A 13,783-nucleotide genomic window follows, 5' to 3' on the forward strand; every position below is an offset into this window, starting at 1 on the left:
ACACTGGAAGGGGTTGCCCAGAGAGGTAGTGGAGGCCCCATCCCTGGAGGCATTCAAGGCCAGGTTGGACAGGGCTGTGAGCAAGCTGATCTAGGTAGCGGTGTCCCTGCTCACTGCAGGGGGTTGGACTAGGTGACTTCTAGGGGTCCCTTCCAATCCAAAACATTCTATGATTCTATGATTCATCCAAAAACTATTTATCATATACTTCTTTTATGTACATGTCTATTTTTCCTCTTTAAAAAAAGCCACTTTGAGTTTTCCTTTAGAATACCAGTTTTGTCTATTATTTCCCCATAAACACACTATTTACTATTGGTCTGAGTTAGATAATACATCAATAAAGAAAAGGTGTTAAGCTAATTCAAATCTTAATTATTTTTTGGAAGAAAGCTTATCAATTAAAATACAAGAAACAGTTATAGCCAAAATTATATTGTGGCTCTACTAAAATAAATGATCCCTAAGCAATGTGTGTAAGCAATTGGCTTTGTTCTCTGAATCTATTAAATACATTATCTATCATATGTCTACAAATAAATGAAGAAAAGTTTTAAACACTTCTAATTTAACGGTCCTCCTTCAAATCAAAACTTTTTTTTTTACAAGAACAAAGTCATTCTTTCTGCATGCATTAAGAGTTAGTTTAGAAACTCTTCTTTCTGTGTGTAAAAAAATACAGAATAGCACTAAAATATTTAGACTATTTTTGTTAAAGTGTGAACTGTTTGAAATAGATGCACATTAATCCAAATCATTCTTTATAAAAAGCACTCTCTGAAGAATAAGCAATGTAATAGCTGTAGGGATACTGTCATCATGTAAGTGAATTAAAACTGTACTTAAACTGACACATTTTTCAGCCTTAGTGGTTTTGTTAGAGATTCTTAGAGAACATTAGTCTGAAAAGTATTTGCCATGCAAAAGCTAAAAGCAGCTTGTCAAAACAAACCTCAAGGCTAGTAATGAGCATTAGTTTACAGACAGCCCAGCATGAAGCGCCAGTATGATAGCTTCAGAAATGACTCTGAAATAAAGTGAATGATAATTCACAGAAAGTGGCTGTACCTGTCTGTTTTTGCTTAACCCAGACTTACACAGCTTTGAGAAAAGGACAAAACATTATGAAAAGAAAACAACAGCTTAAAGTGACATCAGAAAGGTTGAACATACAGATGACATGCTTTGAAGTAAACAGAGGAAATCAGCATTAGGACAGAAACAGGGCATTTTCATAATGTGATGAAACTTTTAAGAAAGACCTTCAGAATACACATTTAGAATATGCTATACAATATTATTTTCTTATGAGCAGACTACTCCATTTTACACTTGTAAAAAAGCGACACTTGCTGTATTTTGTTTGCATAAAAGTTTTACATTACGTTTCTCATGGAAAATCCTGGTTTTAACCATTCTCCTGCCTTTTCAAGATCACATTATACCACCAGTGTATCCCAAATAACTTTGGAACCTTGCATCTAAGCACACACTCCCCCACACACCCCCAAAAAAGCAAAAGGTATTTCTTTTAAGAACCAATATTCAAAGCACAAAAATGTTATGTAAAAGCACCTGGAAAATCCATGTAAGAAAACTTCCATGTCACACACTTTCATTCATGCTCAAACTTTTGAAAAGCACTTCCAGTTTCTTAATGAGTATCATATGTTTATCTGCACTACATGCTCTGGGTCATTTTAGTTCTCATTCAAAGCCCACATGCTACGTCCTAGGGTATTACATATTCAATACAGTATGAAAAACTTATTTAAACAAAGTAATTCTATTGCAACAAGCTGCATCCTAACAAATCATTAATTAACAATGCAAACTAAAGCACACAATTAAGTTTTTGACAGATAACCACTCCTAATGCTAGTTTGGTTTCTAACCTAATGAGATATTGGTAACACTACAATCCAATGATAAACTCTTCAGAAGAGCACTCTAGAGTTCTAGTTTTTGCAGTGCTTGTCAGAAATAACCATTTGTACAGTAAAGTCAGCAGAAATGCATTTTTGCCTCCATCACAGATATGCAAAGGTTGACGTCTTAAGTCGAGCCTATTTTCGTTAGTGATTTAAGCCAATGCCCTAAAATTTGCAATGTACCTTCATGTTGATACAACTAGATCGATGGCATTGGTCAATTTACCAGTTTGACATCGGTTTGACATGTGGTTTTGATCCATTCAGTAAAGAACAGTAAACTACAGTCTGAGATAGACATCAGCAACAGAATCCAAATATAGAAGATCACAGGAGACAAATAATTGATACAAGATGACTGCTCTCAAAATATTTCTGATTTCCACTAAGCTAACCTAGACTTACACTGATTTTACAAGACTAATGATTAGGATCTGAAATTTCAGAAATCTGTCAACTCCAGTGTCAGACTGATAACAACGGCAAGGCCTTAACTAGATCCTGTGACACCCTCGGCACAGCTCTGCCAACTCATGCAATGAGCAGCAATGATGATCTGCGTTAAAGAAAAAAAAAAAAAAAGGTACTCCTGAAGAAAATGGTTTTTGCCTTGTAAGACTTAGAACATTCAAAAGAATGATTACTCTCTATTTTACACAGATGTAAAATTGCAACATTTCTGGCTCCTTGCCAGATTTGCATGAAAGACAATTTTGATTCTACACGCTCCTCTTGTTTTCAATCATCAAACCAGTTACACATCTTGGTGTTCATTAACTACTTGGTACAGTTCTTTTAGTTTATTTCATTCCTTTGCATGTGCCAATCCATTTAATAAGTAAAAGCTGTACCATTTACATAGTGGCAATGACCATCAATTAAGATCTACCTAAGTAACTGGACGAAATTGTTGTTCCCATCACCTCTGTACAATTGCAGTACTTAAAACACATATAGTACTGTTTTCTTTCAAAGAAATTGCAGTAAAGCCTACAGAAGAAGCAGTTTTAGAATAGATGAAACCCTGGTGAGGTATCCTGTCAGGCACACGCTCTTCTTTAGTGAGAGGGTGGCCAAACACTGAACAGGCTTCCCAAAGAGGTGGTCGATGCCCCAAGCCTGTCAGTGTTTAAGAGGCATTCGGACAAGGCTCTTCACAACAGGCTTTAACTTGTGGTCAGCCCTGAACTGGTCAGGCAGTTGCACTAGATGATCATTTTAGGTCCCTTCCAACTGAAATACTCTATTCTATTCTAATACCATACCCTGACTAACAACATTCTTGCAAACTACCCAAGAGACTTAAAATTAAAAATGTTATATTTACACTGTAGGTTAAATATTGCTAAGTCTTAGAAAAGCATATGATCTGATGTGCTGCGCTACACAGATTCGCTGTAGTATAAATTAAACTCAAAAATAGATCTAATAAAATCCTCCATTATCATTACTTCAAACAAGATTTCCTTTTAATGTTCTAACTCTATTTTTTTACCTACAGCCAATAGACTACATAACTTACCTGAGACTTTTAAGTTGCTGCTTGAAACTGCAGCCTACGCGTGCTTAAGATACACACTCAGAGCAGCAAGCAAAAGAGCAGCCAAGTCCAGGTCTGCTGCTGGAGCTCATTCAGCTACTTTGCCCTGAGACTAAATCCCATTGTTCCAGTCCTGTGTCCCTTCTCACACTCACGGATACACACATACTCCAGCCATCATTCTACTACTTTCTCAAAAGTCCTTACTTTTTGTCCTTGCACTGACAAGCTGCAAAGGACTGGGAAGAAAGTGGGATACTGAGATAAGGAAGCAAACACAGGGAAGGCATCAGCATCTCCAAAAATATACTACCAAAAAAACTTACTCCAAAGTCATCCCTTCACACAAGGTAGCTAATGACCTGGAAGAGAGAACTTTAGGGTACATTTTTCATTGTATTGCTCATACATGGGTGCTCAGTAAAGGTTATGTGCGGTTAAATACAGTTCTGGAATTTGTGTGGGGGAGGGTTTCTTGCACAACAACAGAAAGACATTTTTGCAGTGATTTACTAGAAGGAAGAGTAACCAAGATCAAACTGTAACTGCTGCCAACAACTATGGCAGCAAGTATTAAGAGAATCAATCATATTAACCTATTTTTTTTGGTAATAAATCATAATTTTCCAATGATTCCCAGAGTTAAAACAGATACCCATAAAGAAGACATCTTTGTGTGAATACTTAGAATAAAACAACAAGTTATGGAAAATGTAGGTGTTAGCATTCTGACTCAAGAATAAGCTTATGACCAGCATTTTTTTTTTTTTTTTTTTTTAGTTTCTGTTGGAAGTTGCTTTATACTGTGTTAACTGCAATAGCTTTATGTCACCGATTAAAGGAGTAGGGGTCAGGTGAGAGAGCTGACTAAAGCACAAAACCCACAGTTACTTCATTCTAAAATCTAAGCGCTGAATGACCAGCTGTCATTCTTCACTGTGTAGCTACCACAACACTTTTTTACTGAAAGCTCACCATAACTACTGAGAAAGGCAAGGAGAAAACTACAGGGGAAAAATATAATACATCTTATAAGTGAAATATTAGCTCTTAAATTCATTCACGAACTACATTAGTTTTCAGCTACTCTATTTGCCCACCAAAGCCACTGATGCAGTGTTAGTGAACTGCAGTTATGATTAATGCAGACTCATTACTGCTGAAAAAGCAACGAGATGCTAAAGTTTCCACACCACATGACTACTCATTTACCATTGAGGGGTCTGTGGGTGAAGGAAGCCCCTCATCAGCATCCTCCTTGATAACATCCTAACAACAACAAAATATTATGGTTTGGGTAAAATGATCAAGGGCTCAACAAAAAAATATGAAGTAAACAGTGAATGAGAATGATCTCTTAGCAATATATAATTCAACAGAAACACATTTGTCTTCTTTAAGTCATTAAAGATTTCACCACCTTTTAATAGCTTTGGTCGTTGTATCAATATCCTAGAAATAAACTGATTGACAAGTGAAGCTTTTACTTTTTTAGCATTCATTCCTTAGTTATTAATTCCGTTTGAACAGCCACCTGTCAGTAAAATAAACACTGTTAAATAGGAATTTATTATTCTATAGAAAACTAGAAAAGTCTGCTCGTTTTTCCTTTTCAATAAGTGAATAAAAGTTGAATTAAATGCACTTACAAAAACAAGCTACAACTAATGCATATTTAAGATAAAACGTATTTTGTTTTACTTAAATATTTAAAATATTTCTTTTAAATTTTTACTTTGACCTTCCAATTTCCAGTATTCTCTACAACATTAAAGGATGTAATTTCATCTTATAAAATGTGAATATAAATTTACAAGTAGCACTCTTTTCTTATGATATTACACTATATCAATTTCTTTACTGTAGTACAGCTAGCATTTTCATTAATACATTTTCCTGCCAATATTACAGGTCATACTCCTCTAATCTTGATACCTGGATGTTAGAATTGGTTTTCCTCTCTAAGTAATTTCTAAAGGTAAAACAAAATACATTTTACATTACATGTCAATAACACCTTTGCTTAAACTATTTGTAATACAGAGCTTTTACTTGTCTAATAGTGAATCACCATTAATAACCTTCATTTTCATTATTCACTATATTTATTGTCTAGGTTAGTATTTGAATTATCCTTCAAAATACTTACTAGGCCATTGTTCTGATCTCTGGACAAACTCGTTTTTAGTGGTGGACGTGAGATGAGATGAGAACTGCCAGGGTAATACCTTGGCATGTAAAGATATGGGGCAAAGAATGGCTATGGGAAAAAAAAAATGTAACAAAAAAAGGGACAAACAATTACACAAATCAAAATGTAATAATAAAATAAAACTTATTTCAACAAAACACATCCTCTGAGTTTAATAAAGTGAAAAACAGCAATAACTAAGAAGTTTCTTTACTTTTTGCATTGAACAGAATTCATTAAAAGCTCTGAAGTGAGTTCTTCAAAATCCTTCAGTGCCAATGGGTGCTCTGGCATGGTATTCTGCGGGAACAGAGTTGGAGTGGGTTTGGTAGCTACACTCTAACATCTGTTTTGAGTATGGGAAAAGGATCATTTAAGGATAATTCAGATAATTTCACTCTCTCAGACCTGCTAAACCCAAAATCAGATGCTCAGTAAACTTACAATGTTTCATAATACTGAAGACAACTGTACCAAAAGAAAAGGAGCGACGCATAATAGCATCACTACAACTTTGCATATTTGTGATAACCAATCTGAAGGCTTCCACAGATTTTATAGATTTTATAAATCTATAGATAATTTTTATAGCAGACAATATTTGAGCTTTGTTTTGTTGGAAATATGTCAATGCATGTTGTTCAATACAAATATAATTTTAAAGGACAATGTCAATTATCATAAAACAGATATCAGAAACATTTTTTAAAAACAGAAATACTTTTTTTTCCTCTCCACAAATATCAGTTAACTCTAACCACAATTTTTATAACCAGGTTCCTTTTTATCCCTTTTAACTAACAAATTTCAAGAACGTAAACACTATCCAAGTTTCCAAAAGTCTTATCAGCACATCAGTACAGAGGGTCCAAATGAGAACTCAGACTTTTAACAACATCACTTCTAGAAGATATAGAGATCTCAAAATTACAAATAATATACTTCCAACAGAGGACTCCATATGCTCCAATCTTTCAAGTTTTAAAATCAACTGTAAAAACATGTTCCCTGAAATTCACATGCTACCCACTGGCATGCAACAAAACCTCTATGTGCGTGTACGCACAAGCATGCATTTAAGAGTTATGAACCTTACAACTGCACAAACTGCTTTTCCAATATCTTAAGGCAATGCAATGGAAAGCAATAGAGCCTTTAGACTTCAGGAAAGGAGAATTACAGTGCTCATTGCTTTCAATCCATTACCCAGTTCTCAAAAAAAAAAAACAAAACAAAAAAAACCCACAGAAAACTCAAAATAATGTCTGTATTACAGATTTCTGATGTTTCTATACATAGCATTTAAAAAATTGTATTACTCAGCCATTTAACAAAACAGAATATACTACTTGGTTTGTGTTTCTGCACATGACAAGATTCTAAGTAGTCTACTGCACCAAATTCAGCATGACTTGATGGCCAATATAGGAGGGAGGAGTAAAATTTGTTGAAGCGTTCCACTTTGGATTTGTCTATAAGGACTAAAAAAAAAAAAACTGTGTTCAGAAGCAGCTGTAAACAAACTGAGAAATTAAAGTTTCATTCCTGCAAACATCAACTACTTAGATGGCATATGCTACAACTTTGAGTAATTTCTGGAAAATACAAATGGTTCCATATTCTTAGCTGCTAGAGGTAGCCTTTACACACACTTTCACACAGTTACCACAAAAAGTTCATATGCTCTTCCAACATATGACATGACACGATATGCATTGTAACCATTCATCTAAATGTGGAAGTTTGTTTTGTTTTAAATAGGTAAGAGAACCAATACCTAGCTTTTGCCTTACATTTATTAGTTAGTATAGGACGACTCAGAAAATTCATTGATTTGTAACTATTTCACTGTCATAAGGCACAGATTCTATGGTATTTTCTGGAAATGAAACTCTCTTCAAAAAAGTTCATGTTATTTCTAGAATAATTAAGTGCCTCAGTTTTCCACTAACAGCTTAAACCACGTAGAAAACCCCCAAGCATGAAATGCTTAATGATCATACCGCATTCAAGTGCCTAGCTCTCTCTGCAAAGACTATCCTCTGAAACAGAGAGCGAGCACCTGTTTGTTGGTTGCGAGTCATCAAACTACAAGGCAATGAAAAAGATTTGTCCAATAAGGCAATTATCCCACAATTCTTTCATAATTTCTAATTATGCCTTGAGCCCACTTCAGCTACTCCACTGCTTCCCAACGATGGGATTAATTCTCCATTATAGGCTTGAACTCTACAGCCTCGATCTTCATTTGAAGTACGGTAATACAGATATTGTGAAAAGAAGAGATCAATATAAATACATGTTGGTCATAAACCAATGTAGAGCTATTTGCAGATTGCCTATAAAGCATAAGTATGGTGTTTATTCTTTTTCCAAGATATCAAAGAATTTGCTTCTCTTTTACAAAAAAAGTCTTCACATACGGTAATTCTAGTTCCCACTCAGGAAATTAGACTTCCCTACTACTCTGACCTTCCCAATAAGAAACATGATCACCACAATGATCCATGATAGAAGCAATTTTGAGAATCTGAACTTGAATTCAACTTGTAGCCAGGCCATTAGACAGTGATAAAATGTACACATCCAGCACAGTCCTATACTGAGCGCCAAGTTCAAGACCTGCTAAATGGGACTATAATCTTTCTTTTACAGCTATACAGAGGGAGAATGGGGTTTTAAACCAAAAATTAATAGATTACATCACTGGAAGTTCAAGGTCCATGACAATAGGAACATCTAAAGAACAAAGCAGAAACATACATAATAAAAAAACCTGTATTTCCTAAAAATAAACAGAGTTTTTTCCCCAGCAGCTGAAAGGCTTTTTTCTTAAAAACAAATGAATGCTTAAAGAGAACAGGACAGGAACCATTTACTGGTCAGAATAAGGCATCTATCCCCAGAACGCAGGGCATTTTTGCATACAATTCAAGCATTTCCACAGAAGCATTTGAACCCACTGTGTTATGTCATACGGGTAGCCAAGACCCCTCTCAGAAACTTCTACTGGGGAGAGCCTATTTTTCAGTTGCTGTTCTTTTTTTAAACACCATTCTTACACAAACTTGAGGAAGTGAAATATGATTGAAAATGCCGAAGGAAACAACCTTTCAGTCTAAATTTTCTACTATTATAAGGTTCTCATCACTTATCTCAGTATGTGGTGTCAATGACAGTACCTTTATGACTCTGAAGTAATGAATATAGCTCTGTCAGTATTTGAAAGTGTGAAACGCTAGAAGCAATTATACCTTAGAAGGGCACTATAAAATTCCAGAGAGAAAGGCCAAACCAGAAGTATTTCAGTCTTTGGCAGGCAAAAAAGTAAGCAGGCCTGTAAGCCTGTGTATGCACTTAGTAGAAATGAACAAATAAACTGATTGTAAGAACAGCTTATGACTCACCAATATTTGCTTTTGTAATGCTTATTAGAGCCAAAAAACCATAATACAAGTTTCAACTGTGTATCACCCCATATTTTAAACCTTGTCATGTACAGCAACACAGACACAAAAACAGGGCTTCCAATTAAACACCTACTTTAACAAAGCTGAGCCAGTATCAGCATGAAGATTCATGCGGCAAGCATTTATCAGTGTTGGACTATTTCAAAGTATATGTCATTTTAAGTTATTTTCAACAAAAGAGTGTATTGTCACTGTATGGAGGGTATATAAGAATAACTTTAGAACAGGTAGCAAACAGTTCTGTGCTACATATACTCTTTTCTGCCTTGGTTAACAACACCGATTTAGGAATAACTCAAATTTCTTTCCAGTTTATTAGCTTAAGCATTTACCTACAGTCAAAGCTACTTGAAGTTGAGGCCATTTCCTGTATATAGAAGTAAGCCATGACTTATATCAGCTTTCTACTTTTTTTTTTCCTGATAGTACTGCAGAAGTAAAAAATAAAGTTTAAAAATAATTAATACATCCCACAGAAATAGGAAGTTTAGACTCAATCTAACTATACAGTAGAGTACTTCATTCAATTTTCAAGTGAGCCACGCCCAGGACTATGTTTTCTGAGGCCCACAGATAGCCCAAAGATGTATGTTTTATGCAACTTATGTTAATTCCTTTAAACTAGCACAACACTGGTTTAGGGAAAAGATCCCAGAATAACTTTAAAAAGAGACAAAAGGGAAGACAGACATACATTCTTGTGATGCAGCTCCCCACTTGAGCCTCTGTATTTTAACCAAAGTCACCAAGAAAAAGCTGGGATCCCTTCCAACATCTCTGAGCAAGTATGTGAACGATTGAGCACAGTTTACCCCACAAAAATAAAAAAAATCCAGCAGTATCCTACAATTGAGCAGTGTCTCTAAAGGATTTGAGCTTTCTTCCCCTTGTGTAATTTGTTTTTCTGATGCAATTTACCACATTTCTCCCTCAAACTACAGTGACTGAACACTACTGTGAAATTTACCAACTTTTGGACTTTTCACCATTCTTAAATAAAACTCACATGGGTCGTTTAACATTTTATAGATGGCATCTGCAATATTACGACATTAAATCAGAAGAATGTTAATTGGTTCTCGATTATTTACCCGATTGTAGAATGGATGCTGAGGTCCTGTCATACCACTATAGTAACTGCTATGAGGTTGCGGTGATAAAACTCCACTATTGAAAGGTCCATTGAAAGAGGTTGTAGAAGAGCAAGCTGATGAAGGCTGACTGAACAGAGATGTTGCTCTAGCAGGTGCCTCATGTAAAGGCAATGTGGGATAAGGAAGTCCTCCAATATTCATTTGATCTCTTGCAGCACGAACATCTAAAAAATAAAAAGGTAAAAAAGAATGAGATTTTGTTTGAAATATTTGAAAAAGTTTTGATTTGCCAACTCATTACAGTATGTTTTTGTGTATTTAACTCCAATCAGAACTCATCAAGTAGAATATCAAATGTCACTTTCGGCAGCATTTGGTTGATTCCTCTTGAGGATCACACATACACAGGAGTCTTCCGGAGAGTTAGGACAATTTATTGCATAAATCTGCGTAGCATATCAAATGGCTGTCAACATTCTTTCTCAGAGAGAACAAGTTGCAGCTCCCAACCCAAATGGGAAGAAATGCAGGAATACATCATGCCAGGTATGTCTCTTATGGTAAGTACGTCTGAGGTGATAGACCTGTACTGTTTCTGAAGAGATTAATGAGACAGAGCTTGTGAACAAAAGTTACGCCATCCCACTGCAGCTATCAAGTGCAGAGAAGGAAGTTGGAAAAAAGTAAGAACAAAAAGGATTCCAGGTGAGGACTGAAGACAAGTGTCATGACAGAAAAGACAGGCAAAGAGAACTACTAATACCTGAAATCAGTTCCCATCTAGAATACTGACTGTCATACCAAAGACCCACAACAATTCTATTTTAAATTTAAAGTTCTGGTTTTCTTCACAGCTTTACCAACTTTTAACAGGTCGAAATGTTAAGATGCCTTAGCCTTACTCCAGAGCCAACAGTAATCCCTAAGACTGGGCAAGAAGTACTGTACCATGCATCCCATCAATCCACAGCAGCAGTGAGCAGTAAGAACACTTAATGCCAAGTGGAGTGTTTTTGCAGATCAGAACATACCTGAACCTGACTGCATTTTTTACAACTACAAGCTAGTAAAGATACCTGCTTAACAACCACTGCACAATAAATAACACTTGCCCTAGGATGAATTTAAACATCATACTATAGCAGACTAAAAAATAACTCACGGGTACCAACTGTACAGGAATCTAGCGGGGTATACATCAAATGGAGATGTTCTACTTTGGTTCACTGGCTTCGGTTCTACAGGATATTACTAATGCTATTCAAAATTGTTAACAAAGATCAAGAAGTCAACTCGCATCTCTATTACTAAAACATCATTGTGTGTATTGCTTTCCTCCATCTGCTAAAGCAGTCTTCAAATCAAGAACAGGGGATTCCTCCCTCCAAGAGAGATACTTTAGTCCAGTATGATCTGTCCTTTAGAGCAAAGCTATTAAGTGAAGCTGAATGGCCTGTTACCGAAGTCAACTCGGACAATCTGAACGTCTGCTTTGACGAACAAATCAGGATTCTGCGTAACATGCAAAGCAGCTCTACCTAAAATGATAAGAAATAATACAATTGTCATTTTCCATTTATTTGAAAGCATACTCACCTGCAATGATTTCTCGTAGCTTGGGATCTAAGTTTACAGTACATGGCAAAAAGGTTCTTACATCACGTGCAACAAGAACAGGTGTTCGAGAAGATAAAAATACTTCAAAGTTCCGTATATCTCCATCAATTTCAAGTAGAGGTTCAACATCTTTAGTTGTAGGAATATTCTTTGAAATTCTGGGGGGGAAAATTAGATAAATCGTAAATGGTGTTTATTACAGTATGACTTCCATTTGCATAGTGATATTCTAGGGTGAAATACTAGTACATTTGCATCCATCCTCCTTGTTCTTTGGAAAACATATAGAACCCATGAAGAGCTGCACTGTCTATGGAAAGAACAATTTAACATTTTCTAATACGCAAAAAATCTCAAACTGCTAAGTAATCCGATCTAATTGTACCTTCAGAGAAGTCTCAAAGAAGCCATACAGAAGACTAAAATCAGATCAGGAATTTAAAGATCAGTAACATCAAATCCAAGGTAAGGGGAAGTTAACATTTGTCAACATTAACCCCAAACATCCATTCAAATTCTGGTAACTCGATCAGAAATTCTATAGCTAAATCTCATTTTTGAACTAATGTTTCTTGTAACAGGAACACTCAGACATCTTAGGCATTGATCAAAACCCAACTGTGCAAGATTTCATGGTAAAAAGTGGAAAAACAAACCACCTGCTTTCAAGTAATTCACCTTCTAAGACAAGAAGCCACAAACAGAAGAGAACAACGAAGCAATGAGGCATGATCGATATAAGGGACTGCTGATACATTATGACTATTGTCAAGCAATGGTGGGGTTCTTTTGTAAGCACTAGAATAAAGGACAGTCTTTGGAAGGAACAAGGAGAAGGAAACATCAGAAATGTAAAAAAACCCAAAACCACTATTGCACACTTTAGTTATATATATTTACTGTGAGTATTCTACAACACTGGCAAAATGAAAATTAAGTCACTCTTTAAGTCAGGGACTGAAGAGTTAAAGAGTGGCCTACTTCAACACTTAAATCTACAAAATAAAAAGCCAAAAGAGAATGTGACATAGATTTAAATAAAACACACAGCTGATGAATCACATGAAACAAATTAGCTGAATTTTAATGCCAACTCTACTTAAGTCTGAATGCGAATAGTGTTCTGAATATGATGAACAAAGCTACTGTTCAGAAGCCAATAGCCCACTGCTGGTGTGCAGATTGAAGTCTCTATTCTAACCTCCTGAGCTCAATGTCTTAAACTACGCCTTTGAAAGAAATATTTATGTAAATGATAATCTTTTGGCAAAGAGCCACAAAAATCGCATGTGCCTGTACTTCTCAGATAAAAAATAAAAGGTTAGCATGTAAAGCACTTTAGGAGTTACTTTTTCTAAAATATAAGCACACAGATCTAAAAATAAAGCACTGTGAACACCCTATTCTCATTTTGGGGCTAGATTTTCCTGAGGCAGAAGAATTATTCTTTAAATCAGAAACATCAAAAACTGTCAGTGTTACAGAGTGTCTGTTTCCACAAGAAACTACTTGAATTTAAAAGGAACGAGCCCAAAACAGAACATTACAGTGACAGAAGAGAACCTTAAAAATTCATTTCACTATTCTGCACGTGTCCTTTCCATGAACAGCTAAAATTAAAAACTGCTTTCAGTGTGGACTGTTATACTCCAACAATGATGGATTATTTCTGGCTTTTTCCTCAAGTAAAAATAATTTACTACCAGCATATATATGTATGTCATCTTATCTTCCGTTCAAGAGACTGTGAATTTGCTCCCAATTTTTTCTAGTTTATGTTCACCTTGCACTTCCACAACTTGGAAAATAACCACCATGGTCCAACAGTGGGTCCAGCACCAAACGTTGTCAGCATCGCTTAGATGCTAGGCTGTTGGGCTATACATGACACAGCCTACCTAGTCACCACCTACTGCAGGAGATCGTTGCCACTGCAGGAT

At 35.7% G+C, this 13,783-nt stretch overlaps 1 protein-coding gene across 5 annotated transcripts in view; it reads right to left on the reverse strand.

Annotated features, from left to right (window-relative positions):
- Nucleotides 1–13,783, reverse strand: part of KIDINS220 (kinase D interacting substrate 220) — a 71,542-nt gene that overhangs the window by 12,548 nt on the left and 45,211 nt on the right. For 2 of the 5 annotated variants that reach the window (XM_035895353.1, XM_009639796.2), the window contains 4 exons: nt 11,823–12,001; nt 10,224–10,450; nt 5,621–5,731; nt 4,684–4,740 (listed from right to left, as the gene is read on the reverse strand). In XM_035895353.1, coding sequence (XP_035751246.1) covers nt 4,684–4,740; nt 5,621–5,731; nt 10,224–10,450; nt 11,823–12,001 — 574 coding nt within the window. Of the gene's footprint in view, nt 1–181; nt 3,834–4,683; nt 4,741–5,620; nt 5,732–10,223; nt 10,451–11,822; nt 12,002–13,783 lie in introns of those variants that run through there. The other 3 variants (XM_035895354.1, XM_035895351.1, XM_035895352.1) reach the window with 3 other exon arrangements.

This window comes from Egretta garzetta, unplaced genomic scaffold (genome assembly GCF_000687185.1).
Source record: "Egretta garzetta isolate BGI_Z169 unplaced genomic scaffold, ASM68718v1 scaffold15, whole genome shotgun sequence".
Taxonomy (NCBI): Eukaryota; Metazoa; Chordata; class Aves; order Pelecaniformes; family Ardeidae; genus Egretta; species Egretta garzetta.